Genomic DNA, 24,658 nt, shown 5'->3' with positions numbered 1-24,658 from the left:
CTGCAACCCTGTGAAAGCTGTTAACTGTAGGACTTGAGCTGTGATGTCATGAGATGTTTGAGACGGTTTCTCTAGACTCAAATTAATTAACAAGATGAACGTAATGCTCTGCTCTCTGGTGCACAAAATTGGGGTGGGACTGTTGGGGTCTGACGTCAAAGAAATCCCAACAAATGGTGTTCGATAAACAAAGTTTATTTTTTGTCGTCACTTGGTGGTTTGTCCCGTGTCCCCCGCTCTAGCAGGTCAAACGACGGGTAAAATTTTCCGCTTCGCGTGCGTTCACTCTCCTGCACTGCCCGGTCACGCGCCCTCACGTGCCACAACTCGGTACGGAGCTCAGTGAGCGCGAGCGAGCGAGCGGCGGCCGTTGAGACGGTTAACCGTTCGCCAGAGTCGCGTCGAGGGGCTCCGACTGCGGCTGCTCCTCCTGGCCTCTCATTTGTCGTTTTGTCCTTCGAAGCAGAGAGCCGGAGGAGCCGGGGGATGGAGCAGGCGCCGCACCGCCTGTGAGCGGGGTCACAGCGCTGGGAGGAGGAGGAGACGCGGGAAGGACACCAGCAGCAGCGGCCGCAGCAGCAGATGAGGCTCATTTGCCGCAGGCCCCGCCATCGTGAAATCGGACACCGACTTGCGGCGGCGGATGGGGTGACCGTGCTCCCTGCTTCTCCGCCGTTACCGCCGGGGAGGCCCATGACTTCAGACGTTACCTGCGTGGGAGCTGCCCGTGGTTGGTTGTGAGGTGGAGGAAGGAGACAGGGAAAGGGGAGGAAGATGCAGACGGAGGAGGAGACGGCCGCCGCAGAAGAGCCCATTTTGGAGGAAGGGTCGGGACGAGAGCAGGTGAGAATGGACACGCTTTTCGGATTCTCGAGTCACGTTTGTTTACACCTGATCAGAAGGAGTCCTTTAGACCCCCTCCTCCCTTTAAGAAAGCATTGTGTCATCCCTGGTGGTTCCCAAACAACCCCTGATTTTATATCCTGTAGTATCTGCGCTTGTCCGCTGCTGCGCTTTCATTGACAAAACAGCTATTTTTTGCTGTGCTCTCTTATGCTTGCTGTGCTGTACACAAACAAGGACACACAGCAGGACCTTGACTTTAATATGGATGAATGAAAAATGAGTGGTTTAGGTGAGGAGAACTCAAAATCCCCGTCCTTCTGCTGCGTGATGTGTTGATTTCACGGAATAGTAAAACATGTCATCCATCAGCTGTCACCTCAAAACTACACAGGGGGATTACATCACAGTGAAGCCACACACCCACAGCACATCCAGAATTACACCATCACACATAATGTGAGCATAATCACAGAATGACACATCCCTCATGTGTTCTAGGGCGCAGTGCCCCCCACTCTGCACTGTGCTTTGTTTTTTACCTAAACACCTAAGAGCTGTAAATATGTATTTACACACGTAGAGATTTCATTTCCGTTCTCCAGCGACATAGAAATGCTTTAAATCCTTCCATCGTCCTTGGAGGGTTGTTGGTGGGCTGGTGCCTATTGCCAGCAGTGATTGGGCGAGAGGCAGGGTACACTATGGGTAGTCAATCCATCTCTGGGACATCACGCACGCACACACTCACACACTCACTTAAAGGCATTTTAGAGTATTAAGTAAACTAACAGTAATGTTTTTGGACTTTGGGAAGCTGGAGTACCTGGAGAGAAACCATGCATGATCAGGTAGAACATGCAGAAAGACACCAGGCTGGGATTCAAACCCATGACCTTGTTGCTTCAAGGCAACTGTTCCACCATGCAGCCCCATGTTTAAAATTATCAAACAAATTTCAGTTTCAGGCAAAGATAATTAGTGTAAATACAAAAGTCTATTCTGTTAATGATAATTAAGGGGGTGATAAAAATAGGACTGCACAATGTGCTTTTTTTTAATTTTAAATTGCATCTCTATTTGCATCTCAAAGAACGGGTTGGAGTGCAATAAGTTCTAGCAGCTTACATCTTTAAGTCTGTAATGTATTTGACACCCGTTAAATGTCAAATAAAAAGCTTTGGACAGTAAAGGGTTGGTAAAGTGGTCAGGGAATTAAAAAGAACTACAAATTTATTTAATTTTCCAAGACAGCAGATGTTGGCTACAAGCAATATTTACAATAAAACTTTGCTTAGATGGAAAAAGTAGTTTTATCTATTTTTATGCTCTGGATAGACTACTGATTATCTGGAGTCTATGTTTGCCACAAAGCCAAAAAAACTAATACATTTTAATTTATTTCCCTATTGCAAGTTTTATTATTATTTAGTGTTTTTCCAATATTATCAGACATCCCATGTTTTTCTAATATTGTTTAGCAAGCGGTCCAAATCAACCTGGCTGTAAAATAAATCCCTTTGAATCTGTCCAGTTTAGCAACAGCTGCTAGTGAGTCTTTCACTTTGCTGTGGAGAAATCCGATGGACTCTTCTTTTCAGAATTATGGGCTATTCAAGCATGAACAGCCCATTTAAGGGCCAAGTCACAGAATATCAACAAATTGAACTCCAGACTTTGACTAGGCCATTCCAAAACACAAATTTTATGGGGCTACTTTTAAGCCATTCATTAATGAATTTGCTAAAGGGCTTTGGATCCTTGTCCAACAAAGTCCACTTGAAATCACGCCATCCAAATCCTGAAATTGCAAAGCAGCTTAAAACAATCTCACTACTGCCACCATGTTTCATCTGTATGATGTTCTTTTTTCGTAATGCTGTGCAGGTTTTACTCATGCCTTCCAGAAAGTTCCCTTTGTGTCTCATGACTCAATTACATATTTTCCCAAAAGTCTTGGAGGGTCATCAATGCCTTCTTCCCACTGAATGGTGTGGTTTGGTGCGGTACGGTACGCTATTTTATGGTATTCAGAAGAGCTTCCTCCTGCCATTTGGACTCTCTCTGGGGAGGCGGAGTTAATTAGTGTGTCTACCACTTGCTGCAAGCAATGAAGTTTTTGTTTTTTGTCGTCCAGTCAATGGACTGTGTAGTGTCACGCCAATAGCTCCATCCTAACCGCACTGTACCAGCCTGTTATCCTGTGGACTTACAAACCAAAGGGAGCTCAGGAATGGTACGATTTACAATATAGTTTACTGGCATTTCGCTCTCTATGGTTCTGTCTCATCCCTAAACTTTACCATGAAAGAACTAAACCGCCTGTTGACTTAAAAATATTTGTATTTTTCTTCTTATGTTGAAACTGCAACAAAAATCATTTTAAATTTAATAAATAGTACAACCTTTGATGTGTGTTGGAAGCTACTGATTTATATATGAAGTGTTTTTAGCTCTATTTGGCTTTAAACGTTGTGACTTCAGACTCGGAGAATCGCTCTGTTTTGCGTCTTAAAGAGGATTTTATTTCTGTCACCTAATATCAAAATCAAGAAAGAGGGACTAAACCTCATTAACGTAAGGCGTCAACATGTAGATGTGGTGTTAAATGCTGCCTCTCACTTTATTTCACCACTTTCTCCCGTCTCTGTCCAGGCCTTCCTTGCAGACAGTGCGATGTAATTCAATGATGCAGACTCCATCTGTTTTCTGCCTCCATTACTCTCATCTTCCCCTTCTCTTCTCCTTCCTGTTTTAGATTCGCCTTGTGGAGTCGTACTGCCTCTCTCTCCATTTAGCTCGCCCTTTCAGGCTGCACACTCTTACCTCCATTAACTTTATTTGCTCTCATGTCGACATGGGGTTATGCATGTGTGTTCACACAGGCGTAATTACAAATGACGCAGAGCTGTGTGATTGACAATAAAATGGTAATTTTGGTTCACAGATCCCTGCATGGAACCAAAAATGACTCCTTTCCGCATTGAGTTCTGCTGCAGTAAACCAACCGGTACTAATTGCAAAATAATTCTCATAAATTATTGGACTGTTCGACTTTGAAATGTTGAAAGATTTGATTTTTGGATGTAAAATGTGCCAAATCACACCTGGAGTTTGTATCTAAATGTTCTGTTTACTTATATACGTGACACACAACTTTGTTAAAAAAATGTATTTCTTAACTAATTGGAAAGTTAAAGTTAGCTGGAGCTGAAAAATATATTCCATCCTCAGAATCAATTGTGTGCAATCGCATAAAGCAGCTCCAACACATTATTTGGCAGGATATTGAATTTCAAGTCATGCATGTAGGTTCTGGGTGCAAATTATATTTTTGGCCTGTTGGGTAGACTTCCACTGGCCTTAATGCCTATATTTGATATTTATTTTTAGTGTATGAGATGCTAAATATCTCAAAGTGGCAGGGATGTTTCGACTTTAGAAAATAGTCTGAAAGGGTAGGTTAGTCATCTTGATATTGTCATTGTAATCTTGCAGCTCTATTTTCAGCCTTTTTTTGTTCTTCCACAAACAAAAAATACAAATATCAGAAAATAATTCACTCAACTATTGATACCCTGATGTTGGGTTAGTTTCTGTATCCATGATTTGCAAAATTAGGTTGACTTTGCAATCCAGCCTTTTCTGTCATTCTAACATCTCTAGAATTACAATCTGCATGTTTTTGTACCTTCACTGAAGACTGTTGCTCCATGAGATATGCCTTTAGAAAGAAAATCCTGTCCTGTCAAAGCCAGGGTAGGGACAAAACATCTGTGACCGTCAGCGAAAATGGAGCCTTCAGCGTTAAAATAATTAGTGATTGAGTTAAGCCGGAGACAGTCACAATAGTAATGTAGATCATGTCATTCTGTCGAAAACAGTATGTTGTTCTATCACTCTTAAAAACCACTGAGTTTTGGAGCATAGCATTGGGTTCAATGTGGTGTTGAACAGACAGGTCTTTATCAGGAAATACCTTTTCTATAATGATCCTGGACCAAAAAGAGTCCTAATTGAGATATCTTTAGATAGCATTGCAATCCTCTTGGTGATTCTATAACTTGACAGAAGTCACCAATGAATTTCTCGAGCAAGATTATTAATTCCATTTTGTGATATTAAAAAAAATCAACAGTGATGAAGGCTGGACTTAGTGGGAAATATTTGTGATTGTAGTGGAGAAAATATCAAAGTGGCATGTTGACCTATTTAAAGTGTGTAAGTTGAGTAGACTGCAGAATAAAGAGACGTTCAGCTTATAACTCCAGCCAACATTGTATTCTCATTGAATACAGTTTTAAGGGACTCTAAACATTTCTAATTAATTAGACAAAATGTCTCAAAAAGGACTTTACAAATTATTCAAACAGCATGTACAAATTATGATCAAAACAACTTTTTAGACCCCCTCTGCTTATGATGACAGTATGTCTTTTTGTATATGTTTATTAATGTTATTTTGGCTGAACCATTACATGTTTTGACAATTTCTCCTTCTGGTTTTGGATGAGGTGCATATACAAGCAGCTTTGTCTTTACTTTTGGACAATTGTTTTGATGCGTAACCAATCTGAAGCAACTTAAAAGCAGCTAAAAAGCTCAGGTAATCCCTGAACTATGATCCTAGATCCCAGAAGACTTGAAAATGAGCTTTATGGATGCATAACAGGTTCAATGAGCAGAGAGAGAAGGAGGCCGTTCAGACCCTCATTGGGCATAAGATTAAAGTCTTTATGTTTTATTTCTGTGACATCTATAAAAGCAGTTGTTTTCTTGACTTACCTGCTAATACTTTTGTCGAGTTACATTTATAGTGGGAAATGAACACCGGATGATCACTTTCAGGCAGAGGGATGATGTTTGTATCACTGTTAGACTGTGGTGACACATGGCTACCTCAGTAAGTGCTAACAATCTATCTGTTATTGCAGCTTGTAGCCTGACACTCTAGAAGGGCTCAATCCAGTCCCGATAAAAGGGAATGGATTTAAATTGTGCTCTGCAGGCATCAAAAGCACATTTTCCTCACTTCCCTACCTCATTCGCCACCCACGCACTGGGGCAGCTAATTATAGCCGCTCCAGTCACACCTAACGAGCTGAATCAGTTCGAGCACAGAATCAATGTGGGAGAGAGTGATTCTATTAGGCACTTCATGTTGGAAAAGGTGTGTGAAAACGGTGTGTGCAGTGGACAGATGGAGAACTGTGTGCAAAGAGAGGATTTGAAGGACACCTGCTATCAAAACCCAATTCATCAGTAGTTGTAGCTTGTAATTTGTTAAATAGAAAGCTAATTGAATGTTTTCTATGCTTTTAGTATGAGGAAATATGTTCAAAGCAACTCAACAAGCATGTCAATACATAGCAAATGCACTTTGTGGCAAAAGAAAATAGTCTATTTGCAGGATAAATAGATCTGCTGTTTGCACAGACTTGTTAAAAGCTTTCTGAACCTAACATAAGAACCTGGCCATAAGGATCCAACCCTGACTGCTGTGCTCTGTTTAATAAGCTTTGGATGCTCTGGAATAAATTTGGCACTGTAATTTGTTCCATCTAAATTCAGGAGTACTGGGGCAGCTTCTTCTTATTGGTCGTGGGGCAGTTTGGGAAAAAACCAAGAGCTGACTCCCTTGAGATTTGGCTTTTTAGATTGCTCTTCTGTTCTTTACATTATCCTCAGGAAGACTGATTGATCATTGATCACTTGAAGTTTGACTGAGGCAACTCTTACAGAATAATAGAAACCATCTTGTGACAGAAAGTAAGATTCCCAAACGGTTTCTCCCAAAAGAAAAATAAAATTATTGTGAAGACTAGGAAACCTTCTGGTTTCAGATCATTCAGGCTAGTTAGCCAGCAGCTACAACACTTTCACTTAATGTATCAAACTTGTAATCTATTGATAAGATTTGTCATAATTGAAGCAGATCTTTACTTTAACTCCAAAGCTAAACCATTGCTAGGTTCAGGTGTTGCACCACTTTCTTTTACTTCCAAAGCTGAAGAACCTGTTCCAGGACCAAAACTGGTTTTCTGGTGGCTACCCAGTCCTGAGTGAGTCAGAAGAAGGAAACTCTTGGCCCTTTTTCACTTCACTGTAGGAATTGAAGGTAAAAAGGGGGTAAATGTGTTCAAACTTCCGAGTACCATCTAAAAAATGAGCTGCAGCATTTTGCCGGCTCTGGAGACGAGCGAGACGAAGCGCTGTCCTCTACATTAGGTGCATTACGATAATCTAACCAAGCGATAACTAATGCATGGATTACACCTTCAAAGTGCTGCTTGGAAAGAATTGGCTTTATTTCAACAAACTACTTCAACTGCAAAATCTTAAATGACCAACTCCAGTAATCTGAGCTGTCAAATTTAAGCTTAGGTTCCAATTAGAACCCCAGATTTGTGACAACCAGCTTATTATACCTGTCTAGGGAATCTTAAATACTTTAGGTGACACAGTGGAATTACCAAAATCTGTCACTTTAGTCTTAATATATTTAATAAAGTCAAGTCTTACTCAGCACACTTGAAACTCCATAAAAGTATGTTCCGAAAAAGAGACTGCTGCTGTGTTGCAGTTACTAATTGTTTATAACTGAGTAGAGCTGTGCTGACTATGTCTTTATAGTGAAAAGACATATTTTCAATCCTACTTTTTTAAGACATTTTCTGCTGCCAAACAGAAGAAAGTGTTTAGTACAACACTTTGGCCTTCAAGTTAAGAATTGTACTTGTGGAAGTTTTTTAATAGATTTTAGAACAGTCACTACATTTATTATTTTAAAAATATTGTTGTAGACTTGGTTTTGCGATTATTGTTTGACTATAAACTAGAGTTGTCTTTGTCGGTGCAAATTCAACTCTTGCTTCTATTTTCGTATATGTTTATTTATATTGTTGGCACGGCTGTTGCTTTGAGACGCGGCTCTGTTACTAAGTGACCCCACACCGCATCCTCTTTTTCCTCCCTGAGGGACCTGGCACCGTAAGTGCCAACACGAATAATTTGACTCCTGTCTTGGGGCAGATTTTTGCCTCCCTGGCCGCATTGTTGCAGACTCGTGATGAAATTGTTGGGTAACTGGATACTTGCAGGTGTGAAAGATATTTAGTTAAAAACTTGGAGAGAAGGAAGACGGGGAAGATGTCACCACAGGGGTTTCTTGAGGTGATGTGTAATCTCTTACACCTGCTATTTGTTACACTTCCTGTCCTGCACTCATAAAGTTTAGGATAATTTCTGTCTCACATGCTGCTCACCGCCTCACTCTCTGCTCTGCTCTGTCAGCTCGATCAATCCACTTGGAGACAGAGCTTTAATGAGGAAATAAGAGAGGAGATGTATGGGTGGGGACAGAGGTGGAGGTAAGAGTCAGAGATTATACCTTGCAAAAGTATACACAGCTTTTTTTTCTTTTTTTTAACATTTTGCCTGTAGACGTCTAAATTAAATCCAATTTAACCAATTGCCTTCACCGATTTGGCAATTAGTCTGTGTGTGTAATTTAAACTGAGTAAGCAGCTGTTCTGTGAATTCCTCTGAGGTTTTTAGAGAACTTTTAGGACCAAACACCATCATGAAGATTAACAAACACGTCAAGCAGGCCAGGTAGGACGTTGTTGAGTAGTTTAAATGAAAGTTGAGGTATAAAACAATATAGTTAAGAAAAGGAGAACGATTTCAAGAGAACAAAAGGAAGATGCTCCACCGGTCTTTTTTTTAAGTGGCTGCTTTTATTTGCTGCTTCTTAGGGGTTATTTTTGTCATGGCGAACAGCTGGTTGAGTGGTCCCATTGATTCTGCCTCACAGCGTTGCCCTTGACGATCAGCAGATACAGGAGAAAAATTTAAAGCCTTTGCGTCCAGCTCGCCAGCAAATATCACCTTGTGGTTCAACTGTGCTGAAAAGAGATGAGTGTGTAAGAAAGAAGGAGCGAATGGTAGTGAATAAAGGCTTGTGTGTGAGGTAAATAGAGGGATAGATGCTGACAGACTTGGCTGAGAGGAGAGAAGGACACTGGTGTCATCCCATCTGCTTTTCTTTCCCGACTCATCTCCTTTTTTTTTTTTTTGTCTTTTCACAAAGTGAAACAGACAACAAACACTCCTTCATCTTTATGAGGGATGAAACAAAACATCTTCACTCTTAAACAGTGTGACACAAGCTTTATTTTTTGCCTCTCTGACATTGATGCACACATTGCATCAGCACCGACGTGCTGCTGATGTTGGAGCCGAGTCAGTTGGCTGGGGAACCGTCTAGAAGCATCGTTCTCATCTAAATTATTCACATATTCTCTTCTGGCTGCATTACAATGCCGAGAACGTGCATGTGGACGAAGAAGGAAGCATATCATACCAGCTATGCTTGTGTATTTCAGTGCACCGTAAACACTGTGTGTGTGTGTCTAATGTGCAGCACTTACCCTCAGATGTGTATGAAGCAGTTCTAATGCGTTCCTTTGGTCCGGGCCTCCGGCTGCACATTTGGTTGGAAATCTGACACTGTTTACCAAACAGGAAGGTTATTAATACTTTACCAGACATCAGCCTGAAGCACATCTTTATTCCTTCCTTGACAAAAAAATAAATCTTCTTCTCATGATAAAATATTAACACCTATGCATGTTGCTTTATTTATTGCACTAGGGGTGCACTTATTTTATCGCAATATTTACCGGTACTTTTGTGATGACGATAAAATTGACGATAAGAACTATTTGTTAGAATTTGTTTCGATACCTGTGTGTCCCACCAATTAAAGCCCCACAAACACGCTTGAAAAACATTCCCATTTGTAACACCCTTCTTTACAAAACCAGTTGCATGAAGAAGTGTGATTTGTGTCACTAAGCTACGCGTGATAACTGTATTTTCAAATCAATTGAAAATACAATGAAATCAATAAAATAGAAAATACAGTTACCAAATTTATTGGCTTTCATTGAACAAATGGATAAGGAAACGTGTAGTTAATATTTGCTTTGTCCCACAGCAAAAGCCCACCCAGCAGTCCCTGGCCTCCTCCCTGTGCAGAGAGTCCCACTGGAAGTGCCTCCTCCTGACGCTGCTCATGTACGGCTGTTTCGCCACGCTGGCCTGGTGCGCTCTCTGCCGAGTGCCCGTCCTCGGCTCTTCCTCCTCCATGCCTCTTGGTGGCACCGACGACGCCACATCCGCCGCCTACTACAATGACATCCTCCACCTGGAGAGCCCGTGCTCCAGCGGCTACGTCTACATCCCGCTGGCCTTCCTGGCGATGCTGTACGTGGTTTACCTGGTGGAGTGCTGGCACTGCTTCTCTAAGACGGCCATGTTGGCTCACGCTGAATTCCAGGTATTTGACATGTAACTGCATTGTTTTTGGTTCCTCTAATGCATTTTAAGACCAGAGGAGACAAATTTTTCATCCCCCAGATTGTAGGATGCTTTCCTGTTATTTCCACTGATTCTTTAAGAAAAGGTTTGACTCATTTATTCACACTGGTTTTTAACTACTGTAGTTTTATGCTGCAGGATGTTGTATGTAGTCTTATTTTGTCTTCTGTGTTGTGGTAATAAAGACCACGCATTCCTACCAGAATACTCCGACTAAAATAAGGAGTTCAGCTGAAGTACACATAAATTATCAATGCATCATTCTCTTTCGTACAGAAAGCTCACTGTTTCTCCAGGAGAGAATATGAACACATTTCCTCCATCATTTCTGGAAAACTTATTGCCTCATCAAGTAGAAAATGACTTGACCTGGCTCAGCCTGGCTGTTTTGTTCTGTAATGGAAAAACTTCTTGCTGTAAAATGATGTAGTTGCTTCCAGCACAAAAAAAAAAAAACAACAATAATTGTGATATAATTAAACTTTGTCTTGTCCGCTGTGGCTATTGTACCCAAACAATAGTTATCTTGCTCCTGTTGTTCTGTTTTGTTTTTTTTTTCTTTTTTTTTTTAGGAAGTTCTCTCAGTTTAACTTTTTCTAACATTTTGCATGAACTGGCTCGGTATGCTAGGAAGTGTATGAGCGGGTCCAGAGACTCCAGCAGGCCACTCCATGTATTTGGTGGAAGGCCATCAGCTACCACTACGTGAGGAGGACCAGACAGGTGACCAGGTACCGCAACGGAGATGCATACACCACCACACAGGTGAGGGGGCTCTTTCTTTATTCAATGCTTTTCTGTCAAATTTATAAAAACAAGTAAAAGTATAGATTGATAGATGATAGATAGATGTCAGTATGATTCCATGAATTAGCATCTTCCTTCAGCTGTCAGGAGATCAGACAGGGAGAGCACCATCTGTCTCATCTCTTCATGCCCAACCAGCAGGCAGAGTCACCTTAGCTAGCTATGTAAATCCTTGGTTAGCAGTGCCTCCGTCAATGTAATGCCATAGTCTCCATGGCAAACACCTTCTGCACGGGCCAAGGTGCCCGGCTTTAAGTGGGCACCCTGTGTTTCCTGTACAAATTCAGGAAACGCAGGATTTGTAACAGGACAGATTTGTTAACATGTTGCTCCATTAGACAATCCAGTCGAGTCACTAGCTATCTTTTCATCCAATATTATTGCGAAACTTTTAAAATGATGCATAAAAGAAAATGCAAATTATGTATTTTCAGCTAAAGTACACATAAAGCACTAATCTTTTTGTTCGCCCCACTAAAAGTTCAGTGTTTGTCCAAGAAAAGTTTACATTTCCATCTGTTTCCATGTAATGTGATATAAATTTTGAGCAAACTTTTACAATGTCGCAAAACAATTCCCATTTCTTTAGTTCATTAATATTCGGAAAAGTAAAAAGTCATTTCCAATTTTTCTGGTCCATCATCTTTCCTAATGCATTGCTTCAAGATGTGCATAGGAAAACATTGTTGGAAGCACGGCTATGGAGCCATAAAAAAAACACAGGAGTCATTCATGTTGTGTACTTGAAGATGTAAATTACATTTTCTGTTATCTAAGCCGTTAAACATTAACAAAAACATTTGTTTTACTGTAACAAGAGGGGCTAAGCCAAAGAAGACCTGCATTCATTTTACATTTATTTTCATATTTCTCTTTATTTGCTTACCTGAACAAACAAAGAGAAGTAATTTTGTTTCTCTCCTTTTTTCTAACCTTTCCTCAGGTCTACCATGAACGAGTGAACACTCATGCCTCCAGTTCAGAGTTTGACTACGCCCGCTACGGCGTCAAAGATGTGTCAAAAGAGCTGCTCGACCTGGAGCACCACCCTGCTGTTCGCCTCCGCTTCACTAAGTGTTTCAGGTACCAACAGACTTCTAAAGTACTAACAAATCTGCTCTGTAGTTTGAATTTAGTTTGATAGTGAAGCTGATCTCTACTTTTGTTTTAATTTCTTGCATTTCTGTGCTTTAGCTTCTCCAGTGCTCGAGCTGAAGCTGCTTACCTCACTCAGGTAAGAATCCTGCTGAAAAGTTATTTGTAAGTTAGTTTTGTTTTATTTTAAATGTACTACAATATTTGCTCTAGAAATTAGACTAAAGCTACTTTGCGGTAAAGAGCTGTGATTTATTTACTATCCATTAGTAGTTTCATTTGTTTTTACAAATTACAGGTACCTCAAGCTAGAGGGCAAAAGTTTTTAAAAGGTTTTATTGTAGTCATAATTTTGAAACTATGAAAGTGATCAAAGCAATTGAAGTTTAGGATCTTTATTGGATGAAAAGCTCACAAAGTTTGAAACTGAATGTGTTTTTTGTTGTTTTTTCTCTGTGATTTAAGCGAGCGCGGTTCTTTGGGGAAAATGAAGGACTGGACGACTACATGGAGGCCCGGGAGGGAATGCACCTGAAAAACGTGGATTTCCGGGAGCACATCCTGGCCTTCCCAGATCCGGCCCGTCAGCCGTGGTTCTCTCGCCACCGGGTGTTCTGGCTGGCCTCGGCTTTCCTCCTGTCATGGCCGCTGCGGGTCGTGTCAGAATACCGCACGGCGTACGTGCACTACCATGTGGAGAAGCTGTTCGGCGAGGAGGAGGACGCCGGCGGCGGCGGAGTTGTCGTGGGAGGGCAGGGTGGAGGCAGACAAGGCGATGCGGTGGAAGGAGGGACTGAGAACGGAATCGGGACGGGATTCGGGCTGAACGGGACCAGCTACAGGGCCATCTCCCGCGTCAACACGGTGGACATGACAGAGCTGGAGTGGCACATCCGTTGCAACCAGCAGATGGTGCCCAGCTACTCCGAGGCCCTCCTGATGGACCTGGACTCCAGTGGAAGCACAAACCCCACAGCCTCCACGCCCATCTCTGGACCCCCAGGGGTCACCCCCACACAAGCCCCCCACCCGCCACCTCTGACTCTACCTGTGGTGTTCAACTCCGCCTACCTCCTGCAGAGCTGCCCCAGGTGCAGGAGAACCACGTCAAGTTCCAGTCTGCCCTCCAGGTTGAGGGCTCCGATGGGGACCACTGCCCTCCTCAACGCCACCGTTGCCGGGATCCGGGCAGCAGCGCCAGGCAGTGGAGGCATAGGAGGAAGGCTGGTGCTCAGTCGCAGCGGGTTCTCTCTGGGGAGACTCGGAGGTGGGCGACAGAACAGCTTGTTTCATTCAAGAAGCATCGGAGGAGGACTGGGAGGCAGCAGGGAGGATGGAGGAGGGAGCGGAGGCGGAGGAAGCAGTGGTGGCGGAGGGAGCGGAGGATTCTTAGGAATAGGCTCCAGACAGAACAATGAGGAAACCAGGGGGGTGCTGGAAGGAGAAGGCGATGAGGAGGAGGAAGAGGAACAGGTGAGAAGACAGGAAAACGGGGGAAGAGACAGAGACGAGGAGGCAGAGCAGGGAGGAGTAGGAGGAGGTGGAGGAGGAGAAAATAGGGAGGCTGAGAGGGATCGACCTCCATCCTACCAGGATGCCTTCTTCTTCCCCGTCCTTATTATACATGGAGAGGAGAGCTGCCACGCTGGCGATGACATGTGAGACAGAAAACGCATCAAGAGCAAGACGGTTTGAGCAGGAGCTGAAAGAAAACGCTGAGCACACAGGAAGGAGCAGGTTCAGACAGAAGAGAGAAAGATGCTCGGGTCTGATGCAGGTGGAACCAGTGGTCTGGAAGGGGGAGGATAAAAAGATAAATGAAGGGAGGGGGTGAGCTCACGCAGCGCATCCCGTCAACCATCAGTAAACCCACAAGTTCAGGAGATCAGAGTTGTTCCAGAGTGCAGGCACGAGATAAGGCCGAGAGCAAGTAAATCCTTAAAATTGCATGCTTTACTGAGAGGAGGTGAGGATGACAGAAGGCTTAGAAATGTGTTTCCAGATATATCTATGCAGGAGTTGGAGTGGGGGTGCTAACAGTGCTAAAGATAGCCACTGAACAATAGAGAAAGTTTATTCTTTTTACAAAAGAAACAGCGCTAGAGGATCTGGGAGTGGATATCTGAGGGGGCTGAAGCATCGATGAAACAGTGTTTGTTACACAGCGAGATGAGGTAATAATATTTATTATTTTAAACCACAAAAAGCCAAAGGAGGTAAGAGAAAAAAATCAGAGAAAGTAGAAAACATAATGCAAGATATTAAATCACAGATGATTCTGATTATTTAGAGCTAATAAACCAGATTATTCCATTTCAAGTCATGGATGAAATCATTTTTATGACTGAACAGCACCTGGTCAGCTCCTCTTACAATGATCTGTGCCTCGTCTCGTCATGCTGTCTTACTTCACCATTAGCTTCCCGACCACTCAATCCATTACTGCTTTGGAGGAGGCGATTAAAAAGAACGCCATAAAAAGTGGAGCAGTCGTTGCCTCTTCCACTCATGCCCTCTTTGCTCTAACCATATCACCTTTTCTCATTCACCCCTTTCCTTCTAGAGCGTAATTTTAGGATGCCTCTAGTTCAGTTTATGTGAAGAACATGCAGCTTCAGTTCAGGCTTGTAGCTCTCAGTAGTTACTTTATTTCCTTATCTTACAAACACAGTAGAGAACACAGCCAAAACTCCTCAAAGATGTATAATGTTATGCGAAACACAATAACCACCTAAAACGAAAGTAGTTATGGCTCCAGTTTTCCACTGGAGTGTGGCATCATGACGTCAAGAGTTATGTTTTTTCAAATTGTCCTTGCGTTCACTGAACAATGTACATTGGAGACGTAGCAGACCGGCACTCTACGCAGATATTTAAAAGCCCTCTGTGGTGAGCTCCAATCTTACTGTAATTAGACTATGAAAATTTTATTTATTTATTACCAAAACTGTCATTAGAGACTTTTATTCTAACAGCATTCAGGTCGACATTATAATTTCTGCTCCAGTTCTGACCCACATTGTCAGAAAGATGTAATCATATTTTCCTAGTAGCTGTGTCAGCAACTATTAGTAGCTGTTCATATTCAACCTGGTATTTCCCACTCATAGTTTTTTTTTTTTTTTTTTTTTTTTTATTGTTTCAACTTGAAAGGTTATAGTGAGGCAGAACTAAAAAGAGAAAGCCTCTAATGGCTTAAACCTAATTTTGGTAAATGTCCATTTTTTATATTAGCTCTGTTATCATCTGTAGTATTTTCCCAATGATAAATGAAATGAAAACATCCAGAAAAGCGTCTCTCTTGTTAGCATATTTATCTAAATACATGTTTAGGCATGAAATATCCCTCCCTTTTCTAAGTCCAACATATTGGACTGCATTGGAAGCTGTCAAGTTATGCTGGCGTTGATTTTTAAAAAGAAGAAATTGCTGAGAATAATAAAATAACTCCCCGGTTTATACTGTGTATCATTTTCAGCCCTGTAGAAAAGTGCTTTGGGTAGGTTTAGGCCGAGCTGCTACCTCCTCCTGCTTATGGAGAAACAAATATTTCCTTAATGTGAAATGTGTCAACACTTTTGCAGGCATAGAAATGCATGGAAACACGCTTACTAGCAATGTAGCTACAATCAGCAAAAATGTCAAACAGTAGTGATCATTTGGGATTCAGCGCCAACACAAGGACACAGACAGGAATCCTGGGTGATTCAGAGTTTTGTCCTACTTTCTGAGTTTGTATTCTTGGAAAATGAACCTAGAAAAGGCCGTCTGCACAGACCGCTCTCTGTGCTTTGTTGGTATTTACTCGACAAAGCACACTAAACCTGCTAACGTAGCAACAAGAATTAGTTAGGTAAGCTTATCCTGACCGTTCCTGCTGCCTCTGCTTACTTTTTACACATTCATGAAAAAGCACATTCAAAAAAAAAAAAAGGCTGTGTGAAGAGGACAAATAAATAAGGGTACTGACTTCTCTCAGTGCAACTTTCTGGGAAAGTGGAGCGGAGACCGCTGGCCTGGTTAGATGTAGGGGACACATCCTGACACACTTTCCCATCCGCTGAATCTGGTTCATGGATCTTCTGTAGCCATATTGGAAAAAAAGGCAAGAAAAACAAGCTGAAGTGGGGACAAGGAAGGAAGCTGAACTCAAGGAGACCCACGGAAAGTTAACAGTAACCAGGACGAGACTTTCTGGCAACTAAAGAGCTGGACAAAACTGAAAATGTGACGACTTTAAAGGCAGTTATTTTTACAGCATTAATCACTACTTCAGTCTCTGGACTTGTGTGTCCATCATAACCAGAAAGAAGCACTATAAAAAGCACTCACCGCCCTGCTGCGTTCATTTGTTTAGGACAACGTGTTGCTTTCACTGCTGTTCATCACACGCAGCTGAAACCTGTAAATGTAATGTACTCTCAACGCAGAAAACTCACTTCCATCTGTAAATTGCTGCTCACACTTCATCTTCATATTTGAGGTTGTTTAAGTAAAACACAAATGCCTTTGTAAAGTTTATTTCTTTTTGTAAAAATGACTGTCCTCTGCCTATTTGTTCATTTCTGTGTTGTTGGAACGTGTTTAGCACTTCGTGCTGAATATTTATACGCAGTTTTATTATCTTACGTGTCGCTCCAGTTGTGCCAAGAGGATTCTTTGCCCATGATGTCTTACACAAACATACGCACCATCATGCCTGTTTGCATGCTTGACCACTGCAGTAAAATGGCAAATATATCAGCCTTTTTTCTTACCTGAATGGAAATATGGCGACCCTAGACATGTAATCATCCCCCCACCCCTCACACACACACACACTCTCCTCAAGCATGGCGTAGTGCAGATGAGGTTGCCGACATCTTTTGCTCAGGTTCTTCAGTTAATATATCCTCCTCTGCAAATTCATCAACACGCCAAAGCAAAAAAACAGTGTGAGTGCATACAGATGTAAACAGGTTGTTTTCAATAGTCTGGCCTAAACTGTAGCGTCAAACATTTATAATACAGAAAGAAAACACGTGAATAGTTAAATCATATATGTACAGAGAGCACTTATCAGGTGGCCAGTGTTTCTAACACGCACTGTTTTGTTGTCTTTATGATGTGTATCTGACTGCAATTTGTGTGTAAGTCCAATCGGAATGATTTTAACGCGTTGTAATGTCTTTGGCTGACGTTTTTGTCCACTAGAGGGCAGCAAAGCCTTAATGATTGTGACGACACTGACATTATAATGTACTTGGAGAGCACAGCGAGGATGAAATAGGCCAGGAAGGAAACGGCATTGAGACTGAAGTATGTCTAACATCTGCACTTGTACCTGTCAGCAATGTCACACCAGGTGTGTTCAGTGGCTGGATAACCACTGGTCGACTGGGTTGCTAGTGAAGTTTTTGTCCTCTTTACTGATCTTACTGTTTTTTTGGTAGCACTACATATAATTACAAAATGTTTTCTCCTTTTTTTTTTCAAACTTTCTGGACTTTAAGTGGCAATTTGAAGAAATTACTTGGTACTTTCCAAAACTTCCTTGGACTTTACCTGTTATTTTTCAGATAAAGAATCACCAGGAATATTCAGAAAACAACAGGTGATTTTCTTTAACTTGTTTATAAGGTATTTTTTGGAACTTACCAAAGACTTTCCTTCAACTTTTCAGAAAGAGATTGCTGCGGTCCTTACCAGGAGGTTTGTGGGCCTCAATAAATACTCTTTGGACTTACCAGAAACGTGCCTGGTAAGATCTTCTGAGTCATATAAAAGTTATAGCAGAGTCTCGTCCCAGATGCATTCCAGAAGTTGTCTGCAAAGTTCTGGAAAGTAACATGTAACTTTTAGAAGGTGACCAGAATTCAGCTTATTTTCCAGAACTTACTCAATACTTTCCTTCATTATAGATGAAATGTGACAGGTATCGTAAAGAAAATTACTTTCAGAAACTGACTCTGTACTTTTCTTAACCTTTTCAGGTTCTTATCCAGAACCGAGAGGTTATTTTAAATAACTTTGATGCTATTTTCCATAACTTCAGTCAAGTTTATTTGTATAACAAGTTCTTGCCTGGAAAATTCTGGAAAGTAACACGCGTGTCAAGGGAATATACGTACTCTATGTGGTGCTACCTGGTTTTCTTTGGAATTGTGACTGAATGTTTTGCAAAGCAATGTAGTTCATATCCCTGCTTCTGGCTGGACTTGCATATGTTGCTGACCTTATAATCACAAGCAATGGGAGCTTCAATCACTGAGCTGACAGCACTGTTAGAGGAAGACCGTTTACATTTTGTGACTGAGCCTCCATGTTCCACAGCGTAACACTCTCATTGTCTGGCTGTGTTGATCTATATGACACAAATAAAGTGATAGAGTGGAAGACGGCCGGGGTTGTGGTCCTCGTTTTTCAGTTCCTGAAACCGTTTAGCATGTTTTGTTGCCAATCATTTGGTTTGGTCAGAAAATCAGAACCACAAACAAACAGGAAAAGGATAGAATATGTCTCAAAAAACATTATACATTAGATTAGCGTTTCGTTTTTATTGTTATTTACATAATTTATGAAAATTAGAAGAGAAATAAATGTATATATAATGGTTCAATAAATGGATTGGAAGTGGGTTGGGAAAACATTAGGGGTGCCCTTATTGCAGTTTTTATGGTAATCACTGATCTTGAAAAAAAAGTTTTTCTTTGGACAGGCATCCAATTTGCTAATTCCTTTGTGGTTGATTGAATTTTATTTTCCCTGCCTAGAAAAGCTTATAGCGTATCCTAAACAGTAAATAAAGCAATAAAGTCTTTCTTAAAAACGTGCTGCACTTGGGCAGATCTGCTCTAAATAGTCTGTGAGTTTCTAACTTTCTGAAAATATTTGAACGTTTTCTTTTGGTTTTTGTGGTTCTTTCTTTAGCTGAATGTTTGGAGAAATTTGAAAATTACCCCAAAACAAACCCCAAACTTTGTAGATCAGAACAATCTTAAATGACTTCTAGATTTGTCTGCCTGGCAGTAAAGTATAAAGATATCAATATAATATATAGAGCTGTCCTGTCAGCAGCAGCTGAGTCAGCCAGTTCCCGGTGCAGGTCGGGCTCCTGTTTGTGGTTCACTGAGAACCTGGAGTCACTGAGAGGAGGGTCTCCGGTTTGGGACCCTCAGGGTCACATCTTTATTTTACCTGGCTGATATGTTTCTGCTTGACATTTTCAGGCCATGACCCTTCAGCCGACACCGGAGAGACTGAGAGTCAGCTGTCAATTTGACATCTTACTCCTCCACAACGGCGGACTGTCTCTATAAGGTCAGGGGTCGGTGTTCGCCTCAGGCGAGGGACTTGGGAGTATCTTTGGTGTCTTGTTTACGAGTGTCGGTGGGACAGATTGAGTCTGATGTGCAGCACGGCTCCTCCAGTTTGCTGAGGTGAAGAAAGGGCCGAGGCAAAGAGAAAAGCTCAATTTATCGGTCTGTCCACATTCGACTCTCACCTCTGGTCACGGCAACCAAACTAGATGGTGTAGGTTGGCTGGACTCACCCTGAGAGACACTTTGAGGAGCTCTGTCCTCTGCAACAGAGTTCACCGTAAAATTATTTTATTTTCACTCAAACAACAGTTAAAAGCAGCTGTACTCAAGCAAGAGGAAAAAAGGCTTTTTAGTACTGGCTAGCTCATCATAACACCAACTTAATATGTAAAATTACATCTTTAAGACAGATGTTATGTGGAAATTTTGGTAATTCAATAACATGGTTACAAAACGAGAAACATTTTTCCAAATCAATTTCTCTAAATGTGAAATTTGTGAAACTAACAAAAGCTGCAGGTGTGGAGTCTTTTTCATTCAAGCTTGTTCATCCAGTGACGTCAGCTGGTGTAGAAATGTGTAGAAATTTCCATTTGTCTGAACTCAAACAGCAGTAATGACTTTAATCTGATTCTGGCAGCCATGTAACACATTTCATGCAAACGAATGAGTCGTTTACAGAAAATACAGGCAATATATCCGTCAAACTAAAACTGCTGGTGCCATTTAGTGGCTTGATGCAAAACAGACTGAAGAAATGTTAACATATTTTATGACCGTAAATGATAAATATGTTTAAATCTCAGTCAATTTAAACACATTACAGTTAGAGAATAAAATTATTCATCCTCTGTTTCAGCTGTAAGCATTTTATGTGTTGCTTTATTTTCTCTGTAAATATTTAAAGCTGCTGGATGCATTTTGTGTTTAATAATCACGTCACAGAGTTGTTGTTATTGTGCACGGTGATGTGTGAGAGCAATAACAGCCTGTCTTGTTTACACACCGCCTATCAAAATGTCTTCTGGGTTAAAAACTAATAAACAACATATATTTGAAAATGAGATCATCAGTAGAGTTAGTCTAATGTCCCTTGAAAAGATTATTACTGAGTCTGATGCTGAAGGTGTTAGAATTTTGAAACTTAAGATATTTAGCCCAAAAAAAACTAAATACTTTTAGGCTTGCAAAGCCAAAAGGTAAATAAAAGAAATTTTTAAATATTTGTTTGAAAAGAAAATATATATATTTTTTATTTTCTTTTGAGTCATAGACAAACCATGACGCCACTACAAAACAACCTTACAAGTTTGCCTTCCTTTGGCACACTAGCATAAATAAATCCAAGCTACTTTCTGATTACCATATTTTCTGGACTATAGAGCGCACCTTATTTTAAGACGCATCAACAGAGTTTTTAAAAAAACAAAACAAAACACTGGAAACGTACAAATAGAAGGCGCCTGGTTCAAAGCATGGGAAAAAAAGTAGTGGCTTATAGTTCAAACATTACGGTAATTCTGTTAATCGTTATGTGACCTCACAATGGCACTCATTAATGTGTTAATAAACGTTCAGTTTTGGATGATAAGGTGAACAAAAGCTAGAAAAAAAGTCAATACCTCACAGCAAAACTATTTATTTTTTGCAAAATGTACAAAATTCTTAAAATGAAATAATATTATTGAACACCTTTTCAGTCCCTCCAGGATTTTGTGATTGTTTTTAGAATTAAAATCAAAGTGTCTGGAAATATTTGGAATATTTGTGCTTACTTATAATAGTAAATGCAACTTTTTATTCATCAGTCATGGACTATAATCTGACATCAATTTAGGTTGAGGCAGCGGTTTAGTACAAGTAAGAAATTTTTGACTAATTTTTAGAAAAATCTTCAAAAAAAACTCCCAGTTATGTTTGCAGAAAAAAGTGTGGGGATTTGTTGATTTTTGCATAAATTTCCACAATGATTGTCAAGGAACTGAAGGGATTGATTGCTATAATTTGGCAGTAAACGGATAAAAACTGTGTTGATTTGATTGACAACATAATATTTAAGCACACTTAGTGTTGAGTCTAGAATAAAGATTTGAATTTGACTCTTGTTTTAAGGATTGCACTCCACAACAAGCTTCTATGACAGGGTGTGAGGATTGGATTGAAAATGAATAAAAAAGTTTTAGAAAAAACTCAGGAAGTCCCAAGAACTACTTGTCAAAACCAGTTAAGATATTAAATATAGCCTGACTGGCAAATTATGGAGAAAATGATCAGTACTGGATAAAAAGTGCATTATTTTTTGTCTGCTTCTGTTTAATTCACCCAATACTATTTAGTCATTTGTTAGAACATTGAAAACATTTCTGTAGCCTCAAAGAACAACAAACAAAATTCAGATGAAGAACTTGGTGAACACACATTTTTGAAAACCAACAAAGCAAAAACACAACATTCACTTCACATAACCAAACATTGTGCAACGAGACTGAAGCACTTGAACAACAAAAACACTCTCGACCTTAAAAACAACACGTTGAACTGAAGAGGCCAGAAAACAGCAGAACCGTCCGTCTGCTCTGTCCTTTGTCTTTGAATCTCAGCTTTTCATGGTTCAAAAGTAAGCGTCCCCATCCTCTTTGTATGTTGAAATTTACATCAGGTGTTGCATCATGCAGGAGGTCTTTGTTAAACTTTCCTCTGGTGATTGCATTCATCTCTTCCGTCCAGAAACAAACTTTAATCTTCACACAGAGACTCCGGAGAGCAGCGCAGAGACAGGAACTGAAATCTCAGTGGACCTCAGTGGCTGCCGACAACACAACCCTATCTGAACCTTTTCTATCAGCTTAAATGTTTTTCTTTTTTTTTTTTCTTGGGTCATATTTGTGTTTTGTGCTTCAGTGGGCCACAGTACCGATCAGACAAACCAGATTCAATCCAATCTGGGAAGCAACTTGTTCAATCTTTTTTATATGTATTGCACTTTTTTTGTCACAAGGAAATGTATTAAAAACATTGAAGCTTCTATTCAAAATTACACTATTTATACCAAAGTAAATTTAAATGTCATGAAGTACATCAAGTATCTTCAGGAAGGATGTCCAGCAGCAGTCAGTGTTGCAGTGAACCTACTAGACTCTTTGAGATTCTAATTAACTGCTACGGTTAAACATCGTAACAATTGTCCAAAACTGTAAAAAAACAAAGTGAGAGTGCTTGTGGTTTAAAGAAACAAAAATAACAAAGAATATCACCATATAAATGTAAAATGTTTTTTAAAGTATCGGAAAAATCAACTTATTCCTTTTTGCTGCCACTTTTGTCTTTTATCAGGTCCACAACAACATCCCTCGTAAATTTACTTTTCAAGTCAGCTTTATAAAAGTCACCAGTGATTTTATATTCACAGTGAGAACTGAAGCTAACTGCATTCATAAAACAATGTAAAGATTCATGCATTTCTGTTTTTTATTGCAATTTGGAGGGAATAATCTTTTATGTGTCCTTGCAGCCCAGATGGAGCACCAAAGGAACGAGTGCAGAGCGATGGGATTGAAGGAATTAGGGTTAACCGCTTTCAAAGTGCTTATTTTTATATTCTCTCCTGTAAAATCTTCTTTCATGCAGCTGCTGGAGTCTTCATTCTTCATGCAGGTGAAATTTCAAACAGAGAATACACGCCGGTGTTACATAAAACATTTGTACTGCTCATGTCTGAAAATAAAAATAAAAAAACTACTATTTTCTTCCAGGAATGATCGAACAAGACAAATAAATAATAACTGAGCATGTGCTGCTGCAGCTTCCGATGTCGGTAAGTGGAGCTGAAAGACTTTACGACAGTCTTCTTGATTGGTTGTAGCAGAGCTGGAAGTGACAGCAGCGTAAACAGCTTTTTGTAGCGCCGTCCCTTTTCTCCAGCTCTGATATCTGTGTCTGTTTGCTTCTTTGCAGCCTCTCAGCTGCTGGTGTTGACAGACTGTTTGATGCTGGATGTTGCTTTACAGATCTGCCTTTGTTGCCTGTGCTCTGCCGAGTTCTTGACAACAGCTGCAGGTGTTTGCCCACCTTCTTCTTGACTGAAAGGTAACGCTGGTAAACGGCAAAGCAAGTCTATTTGTACGGCACCACTCATCCAGGCACTGCAGCTAACAGCAGTGAAGGGAGATTTGAAGCAAATTAATAGAAAATGTTTAATCAAGCAAAAGGTTTCAGGTTTTCAGGGAGTTCAGAGGATAAGCTGGCAGGTTGGCCTTGTTTTTTTTTTTTGTTTCTGATTTTGTTCCACGTCCTGATGGGTTTAAATGGTTTTAACTGGGATGTATTCAGACGTAACACCATTCAGTACCTCATTGGCCGTATTTAAAATCTTCCTTTTTAGAAAGAGGGAGCAAGTTTTGATTTGAAGTGTAACTAAACCCACTGTGGAAGTGTAACTTTAGAAAATGTGGGCGGAGCCAAAAGACAGCGCAAAGGCTTTATACAGTAGTTAAAACTGATAAACAATACTGATGTTGTTGAACAAAAAACTGATGAAAGAATTGCAAAAAAAGGCAGGACAGAAAGAAGAGGAGAATGGTTTTATAAAATTCAGATAATAGAGAAAGAAGAAATGGAAAGCAGGAAAGAGTGATAGTGAGGTTGAGGTTTGGAAAGCAAAATACTGGTAAATACTGTGGAAAATATGAAACAATAGAACATGCTAGAGGGTCATAAATATGAAAAAGAGGTCAGGACTGAGACAGTTTTAGGCAAACTCTTACATATCATATACCAATGTAAAACCTAATAGACAGTCTATGTTTAAGGTTTGGTTGGGTTGACATAAACATCATTATTATATATTACTGGTTCAAACCTTTTGGTCTCATTGCTTTTTGTTTTTTAATCAGTCAACACAACACTAGTTCATCTGCTCAGTTCAGAGCCTCATTGGGTCTAATTAGTTTCTATGTCACAGATAATTGGTTTAACAAACAACAGGTACACTAATTAATCTGGAAACAGTTAAGTGATGGATGGACAATTCGTGAGGAAGCAGCCAACGTAAAAAACAAAACATAACTTTCAAAGATCTCCAGAATATTTTCAGAACTACTGATTAAGACCAATATGAAAGATTTAATGAATATTTATGGGTGATGATTCAAGACTCCCACAGAGCAGAGTTATTATTTAGGTTATTTACCATAATATCATGGTGAGTATATATATATATTTTTTTGACA

At 40.4% G+C, this 24,658-nt stretch overlaps 1 protein-coding gene across 1 annotated transcript; it reads left to right on the top strand.

The window, feature by feature from the left end:
* The first annotated feature begins 107 nt into the window (after window positions 1-107).
* Window positions 108-18,508, top strand: LOC129373229 (transmembrane protein 151B). The gene is made up of 6 exons (XM_055051048.1): window positions 108-843; window positions 9,845-10,186; window positions 10,858-10,992; window positions 11,978-12,117; window positions 12,229-12,268; window positions 12,595-18,508. Exons 1-6 carry the CDS (start codon window positions 775-777, stop codon window positions 13,789-13,791), a joined length of 1,923 nt encoding a protein of 640 aa, XP_054907023.1. The 5' UTR covers window positions 108-774; the 3' UTR covers window positions 13,792-18,508.
* Window positions 18,509-24,658: the final 6,150 nt, after the last annotated feature.

Source organism: Poeciliopsis prolifica, unplaced genomic scaffold, assembly GCF_027474105.1.
Source record: "Poeciliopsis prolifica strain line A6 unplaced genomic scaffold, Auburn_PproV2 SCAFFOLD032, whole genome shotgun sequence".
NCBI lineage: Eukaryota > Metazoa > Chordata > Actinopteri > Cyprinodontiformes > Poeciliidae > Poeciliopsis > Poeciliopsis prolifica.
This window is presented reverse-complemented; position numbering and strand designations above follow the sequence as displayed.